This window comes from Crotalus tigris, unplaced genomic scaffold (genome assembly GCF_016545835.1).
Source record: "Crotalus tigris isolate CLP2741 ecotype Arizona unplaced genomic scaffold, ASM1654583v1 scf7180000019068.10715455, whole genome shotgun sequence".
In the NCBI taxonomy this organism is placed as follows: domain Eukaryota; kingdom Metazoa; phylum Chordata; class Lepidosauria; order Squamata; family Viperidae; genus Crotalus; species Crotalus tigris.
In genome coordinates, this window is record NW_024097358.1 from 5860378 (window position 1) to 5877826 (window position 17449).

The 17449-nt window shown below is 40.2% G+C and overlaps 1 protein-coding gene across 13 annotated transcripts in view; it reads right to left on the reverse strand.

Moving 5' to 3' along the window:
* SEMA6D (semaphorin 6D) overlaps positions 1-17449 on the reverse strand; it is a 282445-nt gene that overhangs the window by 22314 nt on the left and 242682 nt on the right. For 12 of the 13 annotated variants that reach the window (XM_039359368.1, XM_039359369.1, XM_039359373.1 and 9 more), the window contains 8 exons: positions 10152-10313; positions 9688-9799; positions 7937-7997; positions 7760-7822; positions 7218-7319; positions 6145-6235; positions 5300-5419; positions 29-117 (listed from right to left, as the gene is read on the reverse strand). In XM_039359368.1, the coding sequence (XP_039215302.1) occupies positions 29-117; positions 5300-5419; positions 6145-6235; positions 7218-7319; positions 7760-7822; positions 7937-7997; positions 9688-9799; positions 10152-10296 (783 nt within the window). In that variant the 5' untranslated portion in view covers positions 10297-10313. Of the gene's footprint in view, positions 1-28; positions 118-3842; positions 4331-5299; positions 5420-6144; positions 6236-7217; positions 7320-7759; positions 7823-7936; positions 7998-9687; positions 9800-10151; positions 10314-17449 lie in introns of those variants that run through there. The other variant, XM_039359378.1, reaches the window with a different exon arrangement.

A 17449-nucleotide genomic window follows, 5' to 3' on the forward strand; every position in this document is an offset into this window, starting at 1 on the left:
CGTAACAGGCAGCTGCGTTTACTCTTACCTTGCCTAAATTGTTATGTTCCACAGCAATCTCTCGAAAGAAGAAATAAACAAAGTTCCCGTACTCAATGGCATGAAGGAAATGGGGCTCTGAAAGACGCAAGGAAAAGGAGAGCAGTCAAAACATTTTGCTCATGGACAGTTAAAAAAAAACATACGTTGAATTATTCTGATTAAATTTACGACTGGTCTTAGGAAGGGATGGTGATGTTTCTTCTGTATCCTCTCTGCGGGGTTCCTTCCTTCCTTCCTTCCTTCCTTCCTTCCTTCCTTCCTTCCTTCCTTCCTTCCTTCCTTCCTTCCTTCCTTCCTTCCCTTCTTTCCTTCCTTCCTTCCCTTTCCTTCTTTCCCTTCCTTCCTTCCTTCCTTCCTTCCTTCCTTCTTTTCTTCCTTCTTCTTCCTTCCTTCCTTCCTTCCTTCCTTCCTTCCTTCCTTCCTTCCATCCATCCTTTCCTTCTTTTCCTTCCTTCCTTCCTTCCTTCCTTCCTTCCTTCCTTCCTTCCTTCCTTCCTTCCCTTCTTTCCTTCCTTCCTTCCCTTTCCTTCTTTCCCTTCCTTCCTTCCTTCCTTCCTTCTTTTCTTCCTTCTTCTTCCTTCCTTCCTTCCTTCCTTCCTTCCTTCCATCCATCCTTTCCTTCTTTTCCTTCCTTCCTTCCTTCCTTCCTTCCTTCCTTCCTTCCTTCCTTCCTTCTTTCCTTCCTTCCTTCCCTTTCCTTTCCCTTCCCTTCCTTCCTTCCTTCCTTCCTTCCTTTTTTCTTCCTTCCTTCCTTCCTTCCTTCCTTCCTTCCTCCTTCCTCCTTCCTTCCATCCTTTCCTTCTTTTCCTTCCTTCCTTCCTTCCTTCCTTCCTTCCTTCCTTCCTTCCTTCCTTCCTTCCCTTCCTTCCTTCCTTCCTTCCTTCCTCCCCCCTCCCTCCTTACTTACTTATTCTGGGAAAACTTTAAAGATAATTGGCTCGACTGTCACCAGCTTTACAATGAGAATTTTACTTCATTTACTTAATATTATGGTGCCTGTTCATTTTGTTTACTTGTGTTTTTCATCTTTTCTGCTTCTTTTTTTTGCTACTTTAAATTATTCATTATTTTTAAGAGATGGGAAAGAGACAAAAACTGCTTTTTAAGCCTTAAAAGAGGCTAACTTCATACAATCTCATTCCTTCAATGAAAACCCCTCTCCAAACCCAGGAAAATATAGCTAAAGCAGAAGGTAAAGTGCACACAGACTTGCAAGATACTTGTTACTACAGCCTCAATAAAGTATAGGTATAGTTTTCTTGTGGAGTTAATTCTTGATCTGGGGTACCTTGTCGGCCTGAAATGACAGAGTGGATGGAGAAAGTTACATGCTTAGATTCAGCCTCCATCATTTTTGGATACAGTTGAAAAAAGTCCTTAGGTGATCCTTGGTCATCTGCTACCAGGTGATGAATAGGCTATATTTAGCTCATCAGACTAATGGAATCAGGAACCAAGAATCCAATTATTGGTTTATCTAGTTTACTGCTGCTGTTTTGCTTGGTTTAGTATCAGGACTTTCCCTGCAAATTTGGTACCCAAAACCATTTTTTATGAGAAATGAAAGGGACTGAACCAGGAATTTGGAGGATGCAATTCATGTATTTGGGGATTAAGTGTCTGCCGCTGCCTAATTGGCACACAGAAAACTCAAGGAGTAGGATTTGTGATCCTTCACATCTCCTTGAGCAAAGCATGGAAATGTTCAGTTAGCTAAGAGACATTTCTTCATTAGAAGTAGGGAACTTACAATGATAAGCGCCCCATTTAGAAGGTCTCAAAAGTGAATTGAAAATAACTTCTGGAGGAGAAGATTCTCCACATCTGCTAGATATGGTGGTTATGGCTGTCCTTCAGAACCAGAGGTAGAACATCTTTCTGTACCAGTTGCTGGAAATGAGCTTTCGGTATCCTATTTGTCTGGTGGCTTCCCAGAGGCCATCAACTCGTGTGTGAAGAGACCAACTAAGCCTTCAATTAGTTTCAGCAGGACTCTTTCTGTTTGTTAGCGCCTTTCTGATAGCACAAACACAGTCGTGCTGATGCTTCAAAAGATGTGGATGCCAAGAACTTTGCTGTGGTTATTCAAGGCACTTTAGGACATCCGACTATGGATGAAGTCAAGCTCCAGTGAAACTGTAAGACTCTTAATGCCAGCTAATGGACTGTAAAAAAGCCCCTGAGGAACTGCACTACAGCTCCACGGTCTTTGTTACTACTGCTCCATTCATTTGCTGAGCCGATTGGTTGGAAGAGGAGAATGGCTTTATTCTTGGGCCAAATTAAAAAAAAAAAAAGTAGGTTTCCTACTTTGGATTTACTATGTTGAAAGTTTGGAGCAGAAAAGCCTGGACATAAATATTGCAGCTGGTGGATCTTTCATGTCAGTGCACCAAGACATTGGGGCTGGCAAGAAAAATGATTAGCATCAGGCATGCTAAAAAAAATAAAATAAAAATAAAATATTGCTCTCATGGAGAAAAATGTGCATTCAGTTGATTTACTATGTTTTCAGCATTATACAAGACTAATAGAATGGTCCTGATTTATCCTCACTGAATATACAGGAGCTTCCCGATAACTGCGTATAGGAATTCTGGCTGTTGTCATTTTAAAATAAATTATTATTATTATTTTTTTGCTTCTAGTTCTCACGAGTGACAATGCAATGTACAATTTGGAGACATTTAAATCTACAATTAACATTTTTTAAAAAAAGGATGGGTGGGTGGATGAGGAAATAAAATAAATTATTCCCGGGTACATTTGCTAATGTATCATAGTGGATTAATTGCAGGGAGTCCTCAACTTATGACCACAACTGACCCCCAAATTTCTGTTGTTATGCAAGACAGCTGTTAAGTTAGTTTTGCCCCATTTTCCTGCCACCGTTTTAAACAAATGGCTGCAGTTGTTAAGTTAGTGACATGGTTGTCAAGTGATTCTGGCTTCCCCATTGACTTTGCTTGTCAGAAGGTCACAAAAGGGGATCACGTGACCCAGGGACACTGCAACCGTCTTAAGTACAAGTCAGTTGCCAAGCATCTGAATTTTGATCACATGACTGTGGAGATGCCGCAACAGTCATAAAGTGTGAAAAACGGTTTGTTGTTGTTGTTAATTGCGAAGTCGTGTCCAACCCATCGCGACCCCATGGACAATGTTCCTCCAGGTCTTCCTGTCCTCTATCATCTTCTGGAGTCCATTTAAGTTCACGCCTCCTGCTTCAGTGACTCCATCCAGCCACCTCATTCTCTGTCGTCCCCTTCTTCTATTGCCCTCAATCTTTCCCAGCATTAGGCCCTTCTCCAGTGAGTCCTTCCTTCTCATTAGGTGGCCAAAGTATTTGAGTTTCAACTTCAGGATCTGGCCATCTAAAGAGCAGTCGGGGTTGATCTCCTCTAGGACTGACCAGTTTGCTCACCTTGCAGTCCAGGGGACTTGCAGGAGTCTTCTCCAGCACCATAGTTCAAAAGCCTCAATTCTTTGGCACTCAGCCTTTCTTATGGTCCAACTTTCACAGCTATACATTGCAACTGGGAAAACCATGGCCTGGACTATACGCACTTTTGTTGAAAAACGGTTACAAGACACTTTTTTCCCAATGCTATTGTAACTTTGAATGGTCACTAAACAAACGGTGTTAAGGATTACCTGTAAGTAAGACTTTCTAAAGTACACAACCACAAATCAGGCTGCCTTATAAATGTTTCTGTGACTAACTGCTCTGAGTAGAAACTCTCCCAGATTTAGCAAGGGAAGACAGCTCTACAGAGTCTAAAATTCTTATTCCTACTCACCAGCTCCATTTTGACTGAGTAAATAAAAACAGCTGATCACTCTGGGACCAAGTTGCACTGAACTGTGCAACTCTTCTCCTCTTCTGAGAGAGGTTTGGAAGTTGTGAGCGTTTGGAAAACCACAGCTGAGCATTGAGCATTTCTGCACTAGTGGTTTATAGCATCACCCGGCCACAGCTCTGGGAATAAAAAGCTGTTTGTGTTATACTGCCACAGAGATGGCTGGATAATGCAACGATTGCTAATTGCCGAAATGCTAATTACATCTGAACCCAGGCAGTTGCCCAAAGACAGCCAACTCGGATCATTATAAACCTGGCTTGTTTCCACTAAGCATAGCTAAGACTGACCATAATTTGGAGCAACTTTCCTCAACTTGGCACCCTCCAGAAGTGTTTGAGGTCAATTCCATGGTAGGGTGGTCAAACCAGTGTTTTTTCAACCATGGCAACTTCAAGATATGTGTGGATTTCAATTCCCAGAATTCCCCAGCCAGCATGCCGGTAATTGTTTCCCAGCATACTGGCTGGGGAATTCTGGGAGTTGAAGTTCACACTTTGTAAAGTTGCCAGGACTGAAAAACATTGCTCTAAACAGTGATTCTTTGGGAAGGGGAGTTTCTGAATTTGAAAACCTCCAAAACTGGAAAGAGATAAGCACTTAGAGCTTATCTCTGCCCTCTGGGCTAATTGGAAGATGTGGCTTGGGACTTCAAGATAAGGGAGGGGTTTAGCAAGAAAAGTTAGATGCCAGCAAAAGGAATTCAGATTCTGGCATAAACCTCCATGATGTGCCATCAATTTGTAACACTGTTAATAAAGGCTTTAGGATAAACATGCCTGGAAGTTCTTTGAAGTGTTTCATTAGTCAGAACCATGACAATTAGAGATTTACAATTCTCTAGAATCTAGAAGCAAAACTCCAAAGCACAGGTGTTTTTTTTTAAAGTCATGGAATACAAATTAAAACCTAATATATCCATTTGGAGCACAATTCAGACACGGAAATAAAGAAATTCATTTCAAACCCTGGCGGTTGAAAACCTAGGTTTCTGCAAAGAAACCAGCTAAAACGCCAACAGCTTTTCTGAATCAAACCATCTCTGCCCACTTCTTGAAAGGTAACACAGAGAGAAAATTAGAATAGTTATTCTTGGCAGGCTGTCTGAGAGCTGTTGATTGCTAAGTGGCCTACAAGGGGTAAGTAAGGAGAACCCAGACTTTTGGGGGAGGGGGGAAGCAGCAAACATACCTCCCCATTTTATTAATCCAAAAAGCAAGCTTCCAGTTTAGGATGTCTGTGAACAATGGACTAAAATTTCAATACTCAGAAAAGTGACTTGTCGGGAAAATCATTATGATCCGGATATGTGTACTTCAACCCTATAAATTTTGGGGAGAAAGGCTATAGGGAAAGAGGAAAATTGCAGGTAGCGGTTCAACTTTCAGCAGAAGTACCTTTTATCCACTTGGAATCATATTTTATTGTTCGCAAGGCCGAACCGTCCCCCATGCTCCGGTAAATAACAGCATCGCTTGCCAAGAAATCCGCAACGGTGGCAGAATACAGTTTGCCATCTAGAAAAGAAACGCACAAAGACTGTTCGGGTTGCCATAGGATGTCGCCATCTTCCAATACTGCAGCGTTCTTGTCGTCTTCTCCGTCAACAGCTATTTATATATTTCTACCTTTCGCTTTCCCCCTCCCACGCTGCCATTATCTCAATCACGTTATATATTTATTCATACTTTTTAATTTAGAGTCGGAAGGCTCATCAGAGTGCTGGGAAGAAAACGCCTCGTAGGACAGAGCAAAGGTTCTCGGAAATGCGGAAGCTTTATTATGATTACCCCGTGGCCACTTCTCTCGTAAACAGTGAATAAAAAGAGTGAGCAGAGAGGCCTGATCAAAATCTCTGGGTGATTTACAAGAGGTCCTCTGAGCTCTGACTTCGAAGGGTTTCACAACAGAAGCAGGAAAATGTGTCTCCCCCCCCCCTACCACCACCACTTCATTCAAATGTCTGAAGTTAATTAAGAAAGACTGGTCCGTCTTTTTTAAAATCTGAACTATAGGTCTTTTGGACGTCACTCTGGTTGACAGCTCTTAGAATCTGAGTATCAAGCAAAACAGATGAATGAATCAAGAGCTGGCTTACAAAATAAGTGTCTCATTCCACAAAAGGTATATTAGCATTTAAAAAAAAAAACTCTGCCGAGATGCAGTGATGCCATAGGCCTTTTCATTTCCCCTTTCTTGTATTATCTATCAATATAGTCCATTATAAGAAAAAAGTTCTCACCAGCAAAGAGGGCAACATTGGTTTGCTTGGCGTCAAATGGGCACCTGGCCAAGCCGCTAATTTCTTCACCATCATACTCCAAGGTATTCAGCTGAAGACAAAATATACATTTTGGGGGGTTAGGCTATCTCAGCTTCCCCAGGTCCATGCAACTGGTCAACAAAATCAGGTATTCCTACACCAACCTTCTTCAGAGTGGTACCTTCTAGATATGTGAGACTTCATCTTCCATAGCTTCCAATCAGCATGGCCAAAATCCAGTACATCTGAAGGGAACCAAACTGAAAAGGCTAGCCTGCAGCTTCATTGATTTTTCTAAATCTGATTGCCTCTCTTCCTACAGCGCTGAAAACGTATTACTAAAGGAACTACATGGGGAACCATTTTTGCATCCACAAGGGTAGCATCCGTGATCGATAGATGTTTCCTTGAGGTTCAAAATTAATGAATTAGCTGTACTGGGAAAGGCTGACTGTATTAAAATGCGTGTCTTATTGTGATCACTTTTTCAATCATCTTAAGAATGAAAACCTTTGGACTACATTGGATGCTGGCTCTTATGTTCATTTAAAGAATCCACAAGCTGTGAGGACAACTTATGGATGGAACTTGGGACAAGATGGGAACTGAGAACCAGGTCCTTTAAATCGTCAGAGATCCAATATATAACTGTAATGTCTGGTGGAGGGGTAAGTTTTGGATTTAGCAGAACTGCTTCCCCGAATGCTCTGTTAAATCCAGATTTTATACTATAGTGTGGTTAGAAAACTGGACAAGGACTAGGGAGATTTAATTTCTCATCTCCAACTAGTTGTCAGCTACGGAGCTCAGTAGATGGTTGAGTTGTGAGTTGGTTCACATTTCTTTTGCTGTAATCTAACCAGCAGGATTGTTGTGAGAATAAAGGAGTTGGCCATGGAAAAAATGACGGACACTTACACTCTGATCTCTCCAGAGACAAACTAAGATGAGAAGGACAATGGTAACATTGATAAGGGTTCTTTGAAGTTCACCAAGATGCCCTTTGAATTTTGGCAGAGAACAATCTGACTGGTCTGGGTGTTGGTCCTTACCCGATAGTAACGGCACATAGGATTAAAAGCATTCGTTCCACAGACAAACACCATCTCATCGTTCCTGGGGACGAAGACTTTAATAAAATTATGGCATTCATCCTAAAAAGAAAATTAAATTAAAAGAAGAAGAAGAAGAAGAAGAGAGAATGGCTCACATCGCTATTCACTAGCAAATATTACTTTTGAACATGTGCTCAGTGAGCTGGAAATAAGGAGGGGAAAAACAATGGGGGGGGGCAGCACTTACAATTTCAGTGTAAATGAAACCTCTCTTTCTATGAATCTGATCAAGTGCAACTCGTTTCTTAAGAATATTAATTTGCACTTTACGATTTTGCTGCGGTGCGTCACATCAAAAATCAGCCTGAAAAGGACCGTGCAGCGTTCCACTTGCCCCTCTATTCTGGTTACCCCCAAATTCAGATTTTTGCCGAAATGAAGAGGTTAGTTAGTTAATTAGCAGTTCTAAAACAGCATCCATCATGACCTCCTAAACTTTTTGGGTGGTTTAAAGTATTTTGCTTAAAAGTCAAACCTACTTTGTGTTTTCCTTTCATAGCACAATTCTCTCGGTCCTGTTGCTTTGACCGCCATGTTAACTTCTGTTCAGATAAAAGAAAGAATAAGACTATTTCATCTTTAACCAAGAATGTTTGTTTTTAAAAAAAAAAAAAAAAAAAAAGAAACACAAAAAGGAATTTACAGCATGTTCTAACCTTGCTTGGAACAACTTCCCCTTTTGGAATGTCATTCAAATTTACCGTATAAACTTGGTCCCTGGAAGAAAAAAAAAAAGAAACATATCAGAAATCCTATTGATTGATTGATTGATTTTTATTTATTAACTGCCCATGTCATAGCAAATGACTCTGGGTGGCTTCTGGCATTAAAAACCTAACAAATAAATACCTTTAAAAGAGTAAAAATAGAACACCTCATTCCCCAGCCTGCTTTAGAAACCACGCTTTGACTTTAAATATCACGATAAGAGCCGAGGTGGCGCAGCAGTTAGAGTGCAGTACTACAGGCCACTTTAGCTGACTGTGTTCAGCAGCGGTTCAAATCTCACCGGCTCAAGGTTGACTCAGCCTTCCATCCTTCCAAGGTAGGTAAAATGAGGACCCAGATTGTTGGGGACAATGTAAATATATATATATACATTGCTTACTGGTGTATACCGTTTAGAGAGTGCTTGCACTTAAAGCGGTATATAAGTCTCATAAATAAATAAATAAATGAATGAATAAAGATCCTTTTGGCCTCACACAGTCCCTCCATACCATTACTAAAAGAAGCAGACATCTGTTCTTAATTGGGAGTGCTCATTTTCCCCAGATCAAAGTTTGAAACAAGCCAAATTAGGGAGACTTTGGTTGAGCTGATACGCTGGTTAAGAGCCATAGTGGCACAGTGGTTAGAATGCAGTACTGCAGGTTACTTCTGCTGTCTGCCGGCTGCCAGCAGTTCGATTCTCACTGGCTCAAGGTTGACTCAGCCTTCCATCTTTCTGAGGTCGGTAAAGACCCAGATTGTTGGGGGCAATATGCTGACTCTAAACTGCTTAGAGACAGCTGTAAAGCATTGTGAAGTGGAATATAAGTCTAAATGCTATTGCTATTGCAGAACCATCAACAATCATATGCAGGGTCAGAAGAAATAAAGAAGGAGTAAAGAGGAATTGGCCTGTTCAATCTACGTTATGATGGGAGCAACCGTACCTATAATGTCTTGCTTTGAGGAGGGACACATGGAGACAACAAAGATTGTTCCTGCCTCTGGTGGCAAAAGTCATCCTAAGCTGTTGATGCCTCTTATTGGCCTTTGAGGTCATTGTCCCCCAGAACACAGGATCTAGTTTCCTTTTGATAGATTACTTTAATCTGCATTTGCTTCCCTCTATCTTTGTAAGCTATCTTTATACCAACTCAGCTCTCTAAAAATACAACTCTCAGATAGCAAAGTTGCATCTCAGCCTGTTGGAGCTTGAGCCACAAACTCAGAAGTAAGCAAAAAACCGCTGTGGTTGAGAGAGCTGGAGAAGCCCTGTTTTGTGGCTTAGCATATTATAGAAACTGAATTAATGATGGCTTGTGTCGTAAAACATACAAGTAACCCATGGTTTAGCACATGTATGATCTAGTCTTTAGGTGCCAATCTTTTTGTGAGATTCAGGCTGCCCCAGCTCTTGTATTGATTGGTACGCATAATTGTCTGTCCAAATTAAGTTCTTGGTGGAAAACAAAATCTGGAATTGCATGGATCACTATCACAGCTTTTCTTCCATACCATAAATCACCCTCCCTTGTCTTGTCTCCATGTGCTGATTCCCTCCTTCTTTTCCAGAAATTATCTAGTGGATTATTTTAAGACAAAGTGTATAGATGAAATGCAAAACCAGGCAGCAGATGGAGGGGGGGGAGGAGGAGTGGGGAATTTTAATTTAATCAGTGGACTGCAGGAAAATTACCTGCCAGCTATATAAAGTGTGTCTCGAATTTTCAACATCAGTTGAAAGTCCAGCTTGTGTTGGGATTCGTTGCCTGAAGGGCGTCCTCTAAACACTGGATATTGCTTGGAATCTGCAAGTAAAAATAAGTTATGCCATCACTCAGGATGATGGAACTGAAGAATCAATAAGCAGCATTGATTAGCTGTATATACCGGGAGCACAAGGGCTTAAACTAAATTCTTTGTGGAATGTCTTGAATATCAACGAATAAAAGATGGTCAGCGAGAGCCAATGAACTCAAAAATATAAATAAAACTTGCACTTCCCACTGCCTTTTTGGCTGGCAGTAGATAGATAGAGTCCATTAAAGTCCACCTGAAACTTGGCAGCTCGGCAAAAGGAAGAATTGCTGTCATCCGGGGCAAGGTGGAAGAAAACAAATCGGCAATCTCACAACGCGTTTGGCTTTGCTGCTCACTTACAATGGTAGTCAACCACGTTAATAGGGTCGTCATCTTCTGGAAAGCTGACAGCCCAGCATTGGCAGATTGCCAGCAGCAGTGCGTAAGCTGTGAGGAGGCGAAGCTTCATGGCTGCTGCGTGGGATGGGTGGGGGACAGGCCACATCTCACCAAGCGATTTACCTGCAAGAGAATGAGGAAACCAGCATGGAACCAGGTTGATTCTCCATCTCCCAGACTCTTCGGCTAGCAAGCCGACTCCTCAATTTACATTCTCCATGCTGGCAAAGTCTGAGCAAATGATATGGCCTGAAAGATCCTTTTGTATTTGCCGGCAGAAAAACTGCTACATGACAGCCCTGATTAAAACTTTTCAGTGACACGGTGACAGTTGCTAATTTTATTTTATTTTTTGTGCTCGTTTTACAAGTGGGATTTTTTTTCTTTCTTTCTTTCCCCTGGAAGTAGGTGACAACTGTCAGCCTGGCTGAATCGCAAGGATGGCAAACAGAACATGCAACCTTGCTGACTTGGCAGGAAGGCTGCTAAGGTTGGGATTAAAATATTAATTAAAGTGCACTCTCTTTGCTTCCCCCCCCCCCCAGCTAATTGACACAAGGTTTTTGCCTGCAAATTAACGAGAGCGCCATCATGAAGGGCAGGGCACATGTAATCCACCTCAACTTTAAGCCAATCTTTTATGTTTTAAACCTTGGTGGCTGCCTTTGGCAAACTGAGGAACTGTGTTTTGTTAAGATATATTTATGTCCCAAAGCTCTAACTACTAGACTAAGCTCAGGAAAGCAGAACACCTAAACTGAAATGACAGCTCTTGGTGCTCTCTGAAATTGGTTTTCTTGCAGACATTTCTATACCCAAACTAATAACATCATCAGTGCTAATCAACAGTAGCACTGATGATGTTCCCTAGTTGGGTAATGTGATGTCTGCAAAAAAACCACCAAGCTCAAAGAGCACCAAGGACCCCTCATTTCAACCCTGAGCTACCAATATTCTCCTTTATTGAAATGACAGTTCCTGAATTTCACTATGGAACCCCCTGTTTAGGTTTACATATTCAAATGGAATGGAGTGGAGTGGAGTGGAGTGGAGTGGAGTGGAGTGGAGTGGAGTGGAGTAGAGTAGAGTAGAGTAGAGTAGAGTAGAGTAGAGTAGAGTAGAGTAGAGTAGAGTAGAGTAGAAGATGGGATAGGATAGGATAGGATAGGATAGGATAGGATAGGATAGGATAGAAGATAGAATGGAATGGAACAGAATAGCAGAGGTGGAAAGGATCTTGGAGATCTTCTAATCCACCCTCCTGCTCAAGTAGGAAACCTATACCATTTCAGACAAATGGCTGTCCATTTGTTGCTTGACTTGAACTATGATCAACTTCAAGGCTACAGAAGACCAGGTTTGACTGGATATCTATGTAAGCCAAGACAGAACCCTTTCTGGGTAACCAGGTGTATTTCGAATGTTGAGGTCATGTCACAGGCACTTTCCTCAAATAGCAATCATAATAGAATAAAATCACAATGAATCGCTTTATAACAGCTCCTTCTATGTCTTCTGGACCACTCCAGATACTCTATACAATCCCAATTACATTTCTGGCAGATTGGCACACATGCCTATAGCTACTGGCATACTAATTCTATCATTTCTGTTTTCTAAGAATGTTTAGAGGGGGTTGGTGGAGACCAGAGGAATTCTCACCAATAGAAATTATTTATTTCTTTATCAAATATATGGCTGTCCAACTCCCACCCAGATGATCCTGGGCAACTTACAACATTAAAAACTATAGCATAAAAACCATAAACCCCATAAATTATGCACCAGAGTGGTGCTGTGTTTCCATTTGTTAAAACAAAAAATTAACAAGTTTTTCTTTAAAAACAAATTAAGATAGGTAGAGAACCAGAAAACTAATCTACTCCATCTGATAGAGGTTTATTTATGGCTAATTCCTAATCCTTTTAAATGAAGATGGCTGACCTTGAGTTAATTTAACAAGGAACTTATTGATCCATGTGGTGTTCCTATTCGTAACTTTGTCTTGATTTTAAAAAAAGCAACAATAATGGGGGAAGGTAATGACAATGCAAAAATTAATAGCTATAAACCAGCAGTAAACATGATTTTGAAAAGACCAAGAAAATCTTACAAATATTTGCCCTGCCCAGAAATAGAACATGACCAGGCTGAGCCCAGAGGGAGGGGTCAAGTAGGTCATTAGTTTGGAATCCTTTTACACCCACAAGAGTTATAAATCCAGCCCCCTTGAATTCCATTGACTCTTATCCACCATCAATTTCCCTTGACTGTCAGTAGTTCAGTTTCTTGTCCAGAGATGACATGAAATAAACTTGCACTCATTTGAACAATCCTGGTTCCCAAGTTCTGGCACCCGACACCATCTGTCCTCAACCACAAACCTTCCATTAATGTTGGAAGTATCTCCCCAAATCAGTTGCAACACATTCCGGATTACCAAAAACCAATCATAGTTTTCAAGTAATGAATGGTCTTGCCTATTTGAAAAATAGTTCTCTAATTCTATCCTTTTAAAACTATTGTTTCTAAAAGGTGAAAGATTGTGAAGACAGACTAAGAAAAGGAATAAAGACAGGGGGAAAAAAAGAAACAAGATGTTGAAAGAAGTATGTGAAATATTATCGCATTATAGCTTAGGATCCTCATTCTAACAAAGACTGAATTTGCAGTCTCTGACTTATAACAAGTTACAAATTAGGAATTCACCCAAAGTTTGAGACTTGGGATATGTGAGAAGATGCTAATGGTGTCCTTATATATTCATCCAGAACGTGTTTTTTTTTTTGGAGAACAAAACTTCTTTCAACTGAGAAGGGACGATTGTTTCCAACTAATTAAGTTTCTGATCACCATCCCTATGGTCTCAGAAACTACTTCTTACATACACTTTATTTTCTTTTTGGAGCTGAGTATCAAAAAAACCCTCTATCCAGCCATTGAAATGCAGGGGAAGCAAAATAATATTACTCATTTGTACAGTTTTAGCATAGGCAAAGTTTCAAAATTATCCAGAGACACGTTCTCAGGTACTTAGAAAATACCTACACACACCTACACACTTTTTAATCGACAGTTCATTAGAAACTCCCAGAGTGCTGGGAGATTATTTTTATCTATGGTTACTGGGGCAAAAGTATTATTATATGTGCAAAAAATCTGAAATGCCTATAACTAGAGGAGTGGTTGGTGATGCTAACAAATGCCAAAATTAACTTATTTAATTGGAGAAAGATCAATCACTATATTTGTTACTGGCTGGATCTTTATGAACTTTTGGCTGAAAAGAAAAGAAGATAAACATGAATTTGTAATGAACACATTTGAGGATTGGAGAGCGTAGCTTATGGGAGGAAAGAAAGACATTGTGATATAATTTTAGAGAGAGGAGATAAAATATAAGTGTAACTATAACTGCTATCAAGATTGAAAACCATTCCATTCCATTCTTGCTATATTTCTTTTTCTATATATCTTTTTCACTTTTTAAATTTTATTTATTCTTCTTTCATTTAAAATTTCTCCTGTTTTTAATTCTGCTGAAAAAAATCTATTCGATAAAATATTTTTTTTTTTAAAAAAAGAACACTAAACACCTTTGTTCCCATGTGGAATGGATACCATACAGAAAAACCGCTACCATCTAGAGGGGAAAAAAAAAATACTCTACAGTTATTTATGAAGAGGCATTTCTAGATTAGATTGTGAACCAAAGCATGGCCTGTTTCACGGTATGTAGCTAATGTCCCATTAAACTGCAATTCCTAGAATTTGCTGATGGAAGATGATGCAAAATGAATCTGCAGAAAATATAATGACCACCTATAATCAATTAACTGTCCTTTGCCAACTGAAGCTGCAATGGAATTACTTTCAAATTTATATGCACTGGATTATACCTCAAGGCTACCACTTAAAACATATGTCTGGGGAAGCAGTACTTAAATGAAATTGCCAATACTTTATGTGTGAAATATTTGATGTTATTTGAAAAAAAAAAGCAAATAGTCTCTCTCTCTCTCCCTCTCTCTCTCTACACACACACACACACACCCCTCCTTAAGTTACCACTCCATTCTTACACCCAGATCTACTAGTCCAATGATCAGGAATATATTGCCTCTAAATGGTATCTACAGACCCTCACGTATAAATAATTGTTTAAAAACAATTAAAATGACAGCATCATTTCCCATGTATTTATTATTGATCACTTTCATGTATAGCACCTTCAAACTGAGTTTCATGCAAGCCCTTATGAGCTGTCATAGGGTCAAATTGCCGAAGCCTTGCAATATTTGGTAACTTCAATAAATTTCAGCCACTCAGATAGCTAGGCAAACTTAATAATAAATAAATTAAATGTAGGATGGCTGCCCATTCCAGAAGATTCTGGGCAGCTGAGAAAGCTGAATGATGAAACTAATGATTGGAAAAGTTAGCTGAATGCTTGTCTGTTAACAATAAGTTCAACTAGGAGCAATGTATGTGGTGCTCTTATTCAAAAGTAGCCCTCAGGTTACTGCGGGACAAAGAGAACGGGATCCATCACAAAACCCACAAGTCCCTTTTCTTGACCCCTTTCTATAACCACACTAAATCCACCCTTTTGCTTGCGTTTGATTGATTTAAAACATTTATATGGTCACCCATTATGTAACCAACTCCGGAGGGCTTTTAATCAGCTAAAAAAAGCAGAGTTAGGCAAGATCTGATCTCGTGGAATTTGAGCACCCTATGGAAAAAGAAGCCAAAAAAGGTCTTTTTTTTAAAAAAAATAATAATAATAACAGACGTTGGAAAACTTTCCCTCGTCTCAGCTATCCCAGATAAGAGCTGATTATGTTTGGAAACTCAGGAAGTGAGTCAAGGCTACTGTTCTAAGGTTGAGTTCATCCCAGTCTCTAATTGATTTCTGTGGCAGCTTTCTCGGGTGAAGTCATGATGGAATTAGCTTAGAGAGGGGAGACAACTTGGCAATGAAATGTGTGAGGGAGTTTTTAGGCATTAGAAGCTGACCTGAAAAAGATGCTTTCCTAACTGTTAATGATGCTTCTGCAGTTCAGGCCTACCGGTCCAGAACTGATGGGCTAGCCTCATTGCCAAGATTGATGAACAAGAAACAATTCTTGGCATTTCTCCTCTGCTCTGTCTCATCCTGACAGCCTCCCATGATGCAGTGTCTAACATCAGACTGCTAATGAATAAACGTAAACAAAGCAGAATGACTAAACTCAAGCGAGAAGAAGCAAAATGGTCTGTTCAGGCCCGTGCAAGGTAACCATATTTCGCAACTGCTCTCTCAAAAGTCTACGGAGGTTCTCAGCCATCCAGATCATGGTTGTCCCAAAGATGCTTTTCAAAAGGCAATGGGCCTTTCTTGGGTTTTTCCTTTCTTTGAAAAGGTTTTGCTTCTCATCTAAGCAGCTTCTGAAGAATTCAAGAACTGAACAAGCGTTTTGGGTGAGAAGTGAAATGTTTTCCAGGAAAAAAACTAAGAAAGCCCAGTTGCCTTTTGATTATTAGTTGCCAAAAAGAAGAAGCTTTCAGACATGGAACAACAGAACTTAGAACTTATGAGGGTCCATGGGGACACTTATTGTGACCCCTGTCTAAAGAGGACATACAGTAGTGGCCAAAATTGGGGAAACCTTTTAGGAAAAGTGTATTTTTGAGGTTTGATGGCTAATAACACCACTTTTTTTTTGGAGTAGTACCATAAAATTATATATCGATGGAAAGATAATTTAATCAAGAATGTAATGCAACATAGTTTGTTCAATTATCTGTACTGTAGTCTATGAAAAGTTATAAGCAAATAACCAGAAAAAGGAAACACAACTTGCTTAGGTTGATATCAGGTAGCTTTCCTTCATCTGATTGTAGCCAATGAGCACGAGTGTTTAGAGAGCCAATCTGGTGTCATCTTGCTTTGGCCATGAGCCAATCAGATCACAGTAGGATTCAGTTATTGATGTCCTGTATTGAAGCTGAGAGGAGGACATTTGTCAGTGTGTTATGTGATGGCTATCAAGTTGGTTGGGTTTTTTGTGTTCTTTCACTTGGTGAGCTTGTAAAACGTAATAAAATTAAAGTAATGGTGCAAAGAATTGACCGGTTGCCCAGAAAGCGATATAAAATAGTATTATTAAGTGAACAAGGCTACAGTTATAAAGAAATTAGAAGAAAAAATGGTGGAAACTTAACCAAAGGTGGCATTTCTACTGTACACTTTTCCCAAAAGATTTCCACAATTTTGGCCACTACTGTAGATCCATCAGGAGCATCTATGGTACCCAATCCAATGTGCGGAATTTTCCTAGGCAAAATGTTGAAGGAACAGCATATCCCTGGAAGACTTAAAACTCCTAGATTTGTTGGGTTTTTTTCAGGAGGGGGAAGGTGGTTTGAGTTATAAAAGCTGCCAGCAAATTAACAAATAATATTTGCCTCTGAGCTGCTGGCAGCCAAGAGCTGACCTTGAGAGCTACATCCAGTCTAACCCTCATTAAAGATAAAACCTGTTGCAAAAGTCAACATTTCACGAGAAGGTGAAAGAAAGCAAGCAGCGTTTCTTTCCTTCTATAATCTCTAGCGATCTCTTTTGCAGAACACCCATCTTCGGAGTCTTCTCCGTTCCGAAGTACCAGGAGCTGTCCCTCTGAAAAAGAGGAGACACCATTTGCCCTATGCAAGATAAACATTTTTAATTGGAGCCAGATTAGGCCTTACAACATCTTTCCCGATGAAGCAAAAGAATCATTTTTTGTGTCTAACATCTTTACTGAAGTATTCGGGCAGACAGAATGAAAACTCACGAAACTACTAAGATGTTTTATCCACGTTATGCTTTCTTGGGTCTGTTCATTCATCCGTGAACTGGATATAAGTAGTTCAGGGGAAGTTGGATACCAGAAAGCATACACCAATGCAAACACACAGATTTTTGAGTGCATGGAGCAGAAAAAGAGTCCTTTCTCAGGACAATACAATACTGAGCTGAGGTGGCGCAGCAGTTAGAGTGCAGTACTGCAGGCCACTTTAGCTGATTGTGTTCAGCAGGTCAGCGGTTCAAATCTCACCGGCTCAAGGTTGACTCAGCCTTCCATCCTTCCGGGGTAGGTAAAATGAGGACTCAGATTGTTGGGGGCAATGTAAATATATATATACATTGCTTACTGGTGTACACCGCTTAGAGAGTACATGCATACATACACACATACATAGATAAATAGATAGATAGAAATAAAGAGGGGGTC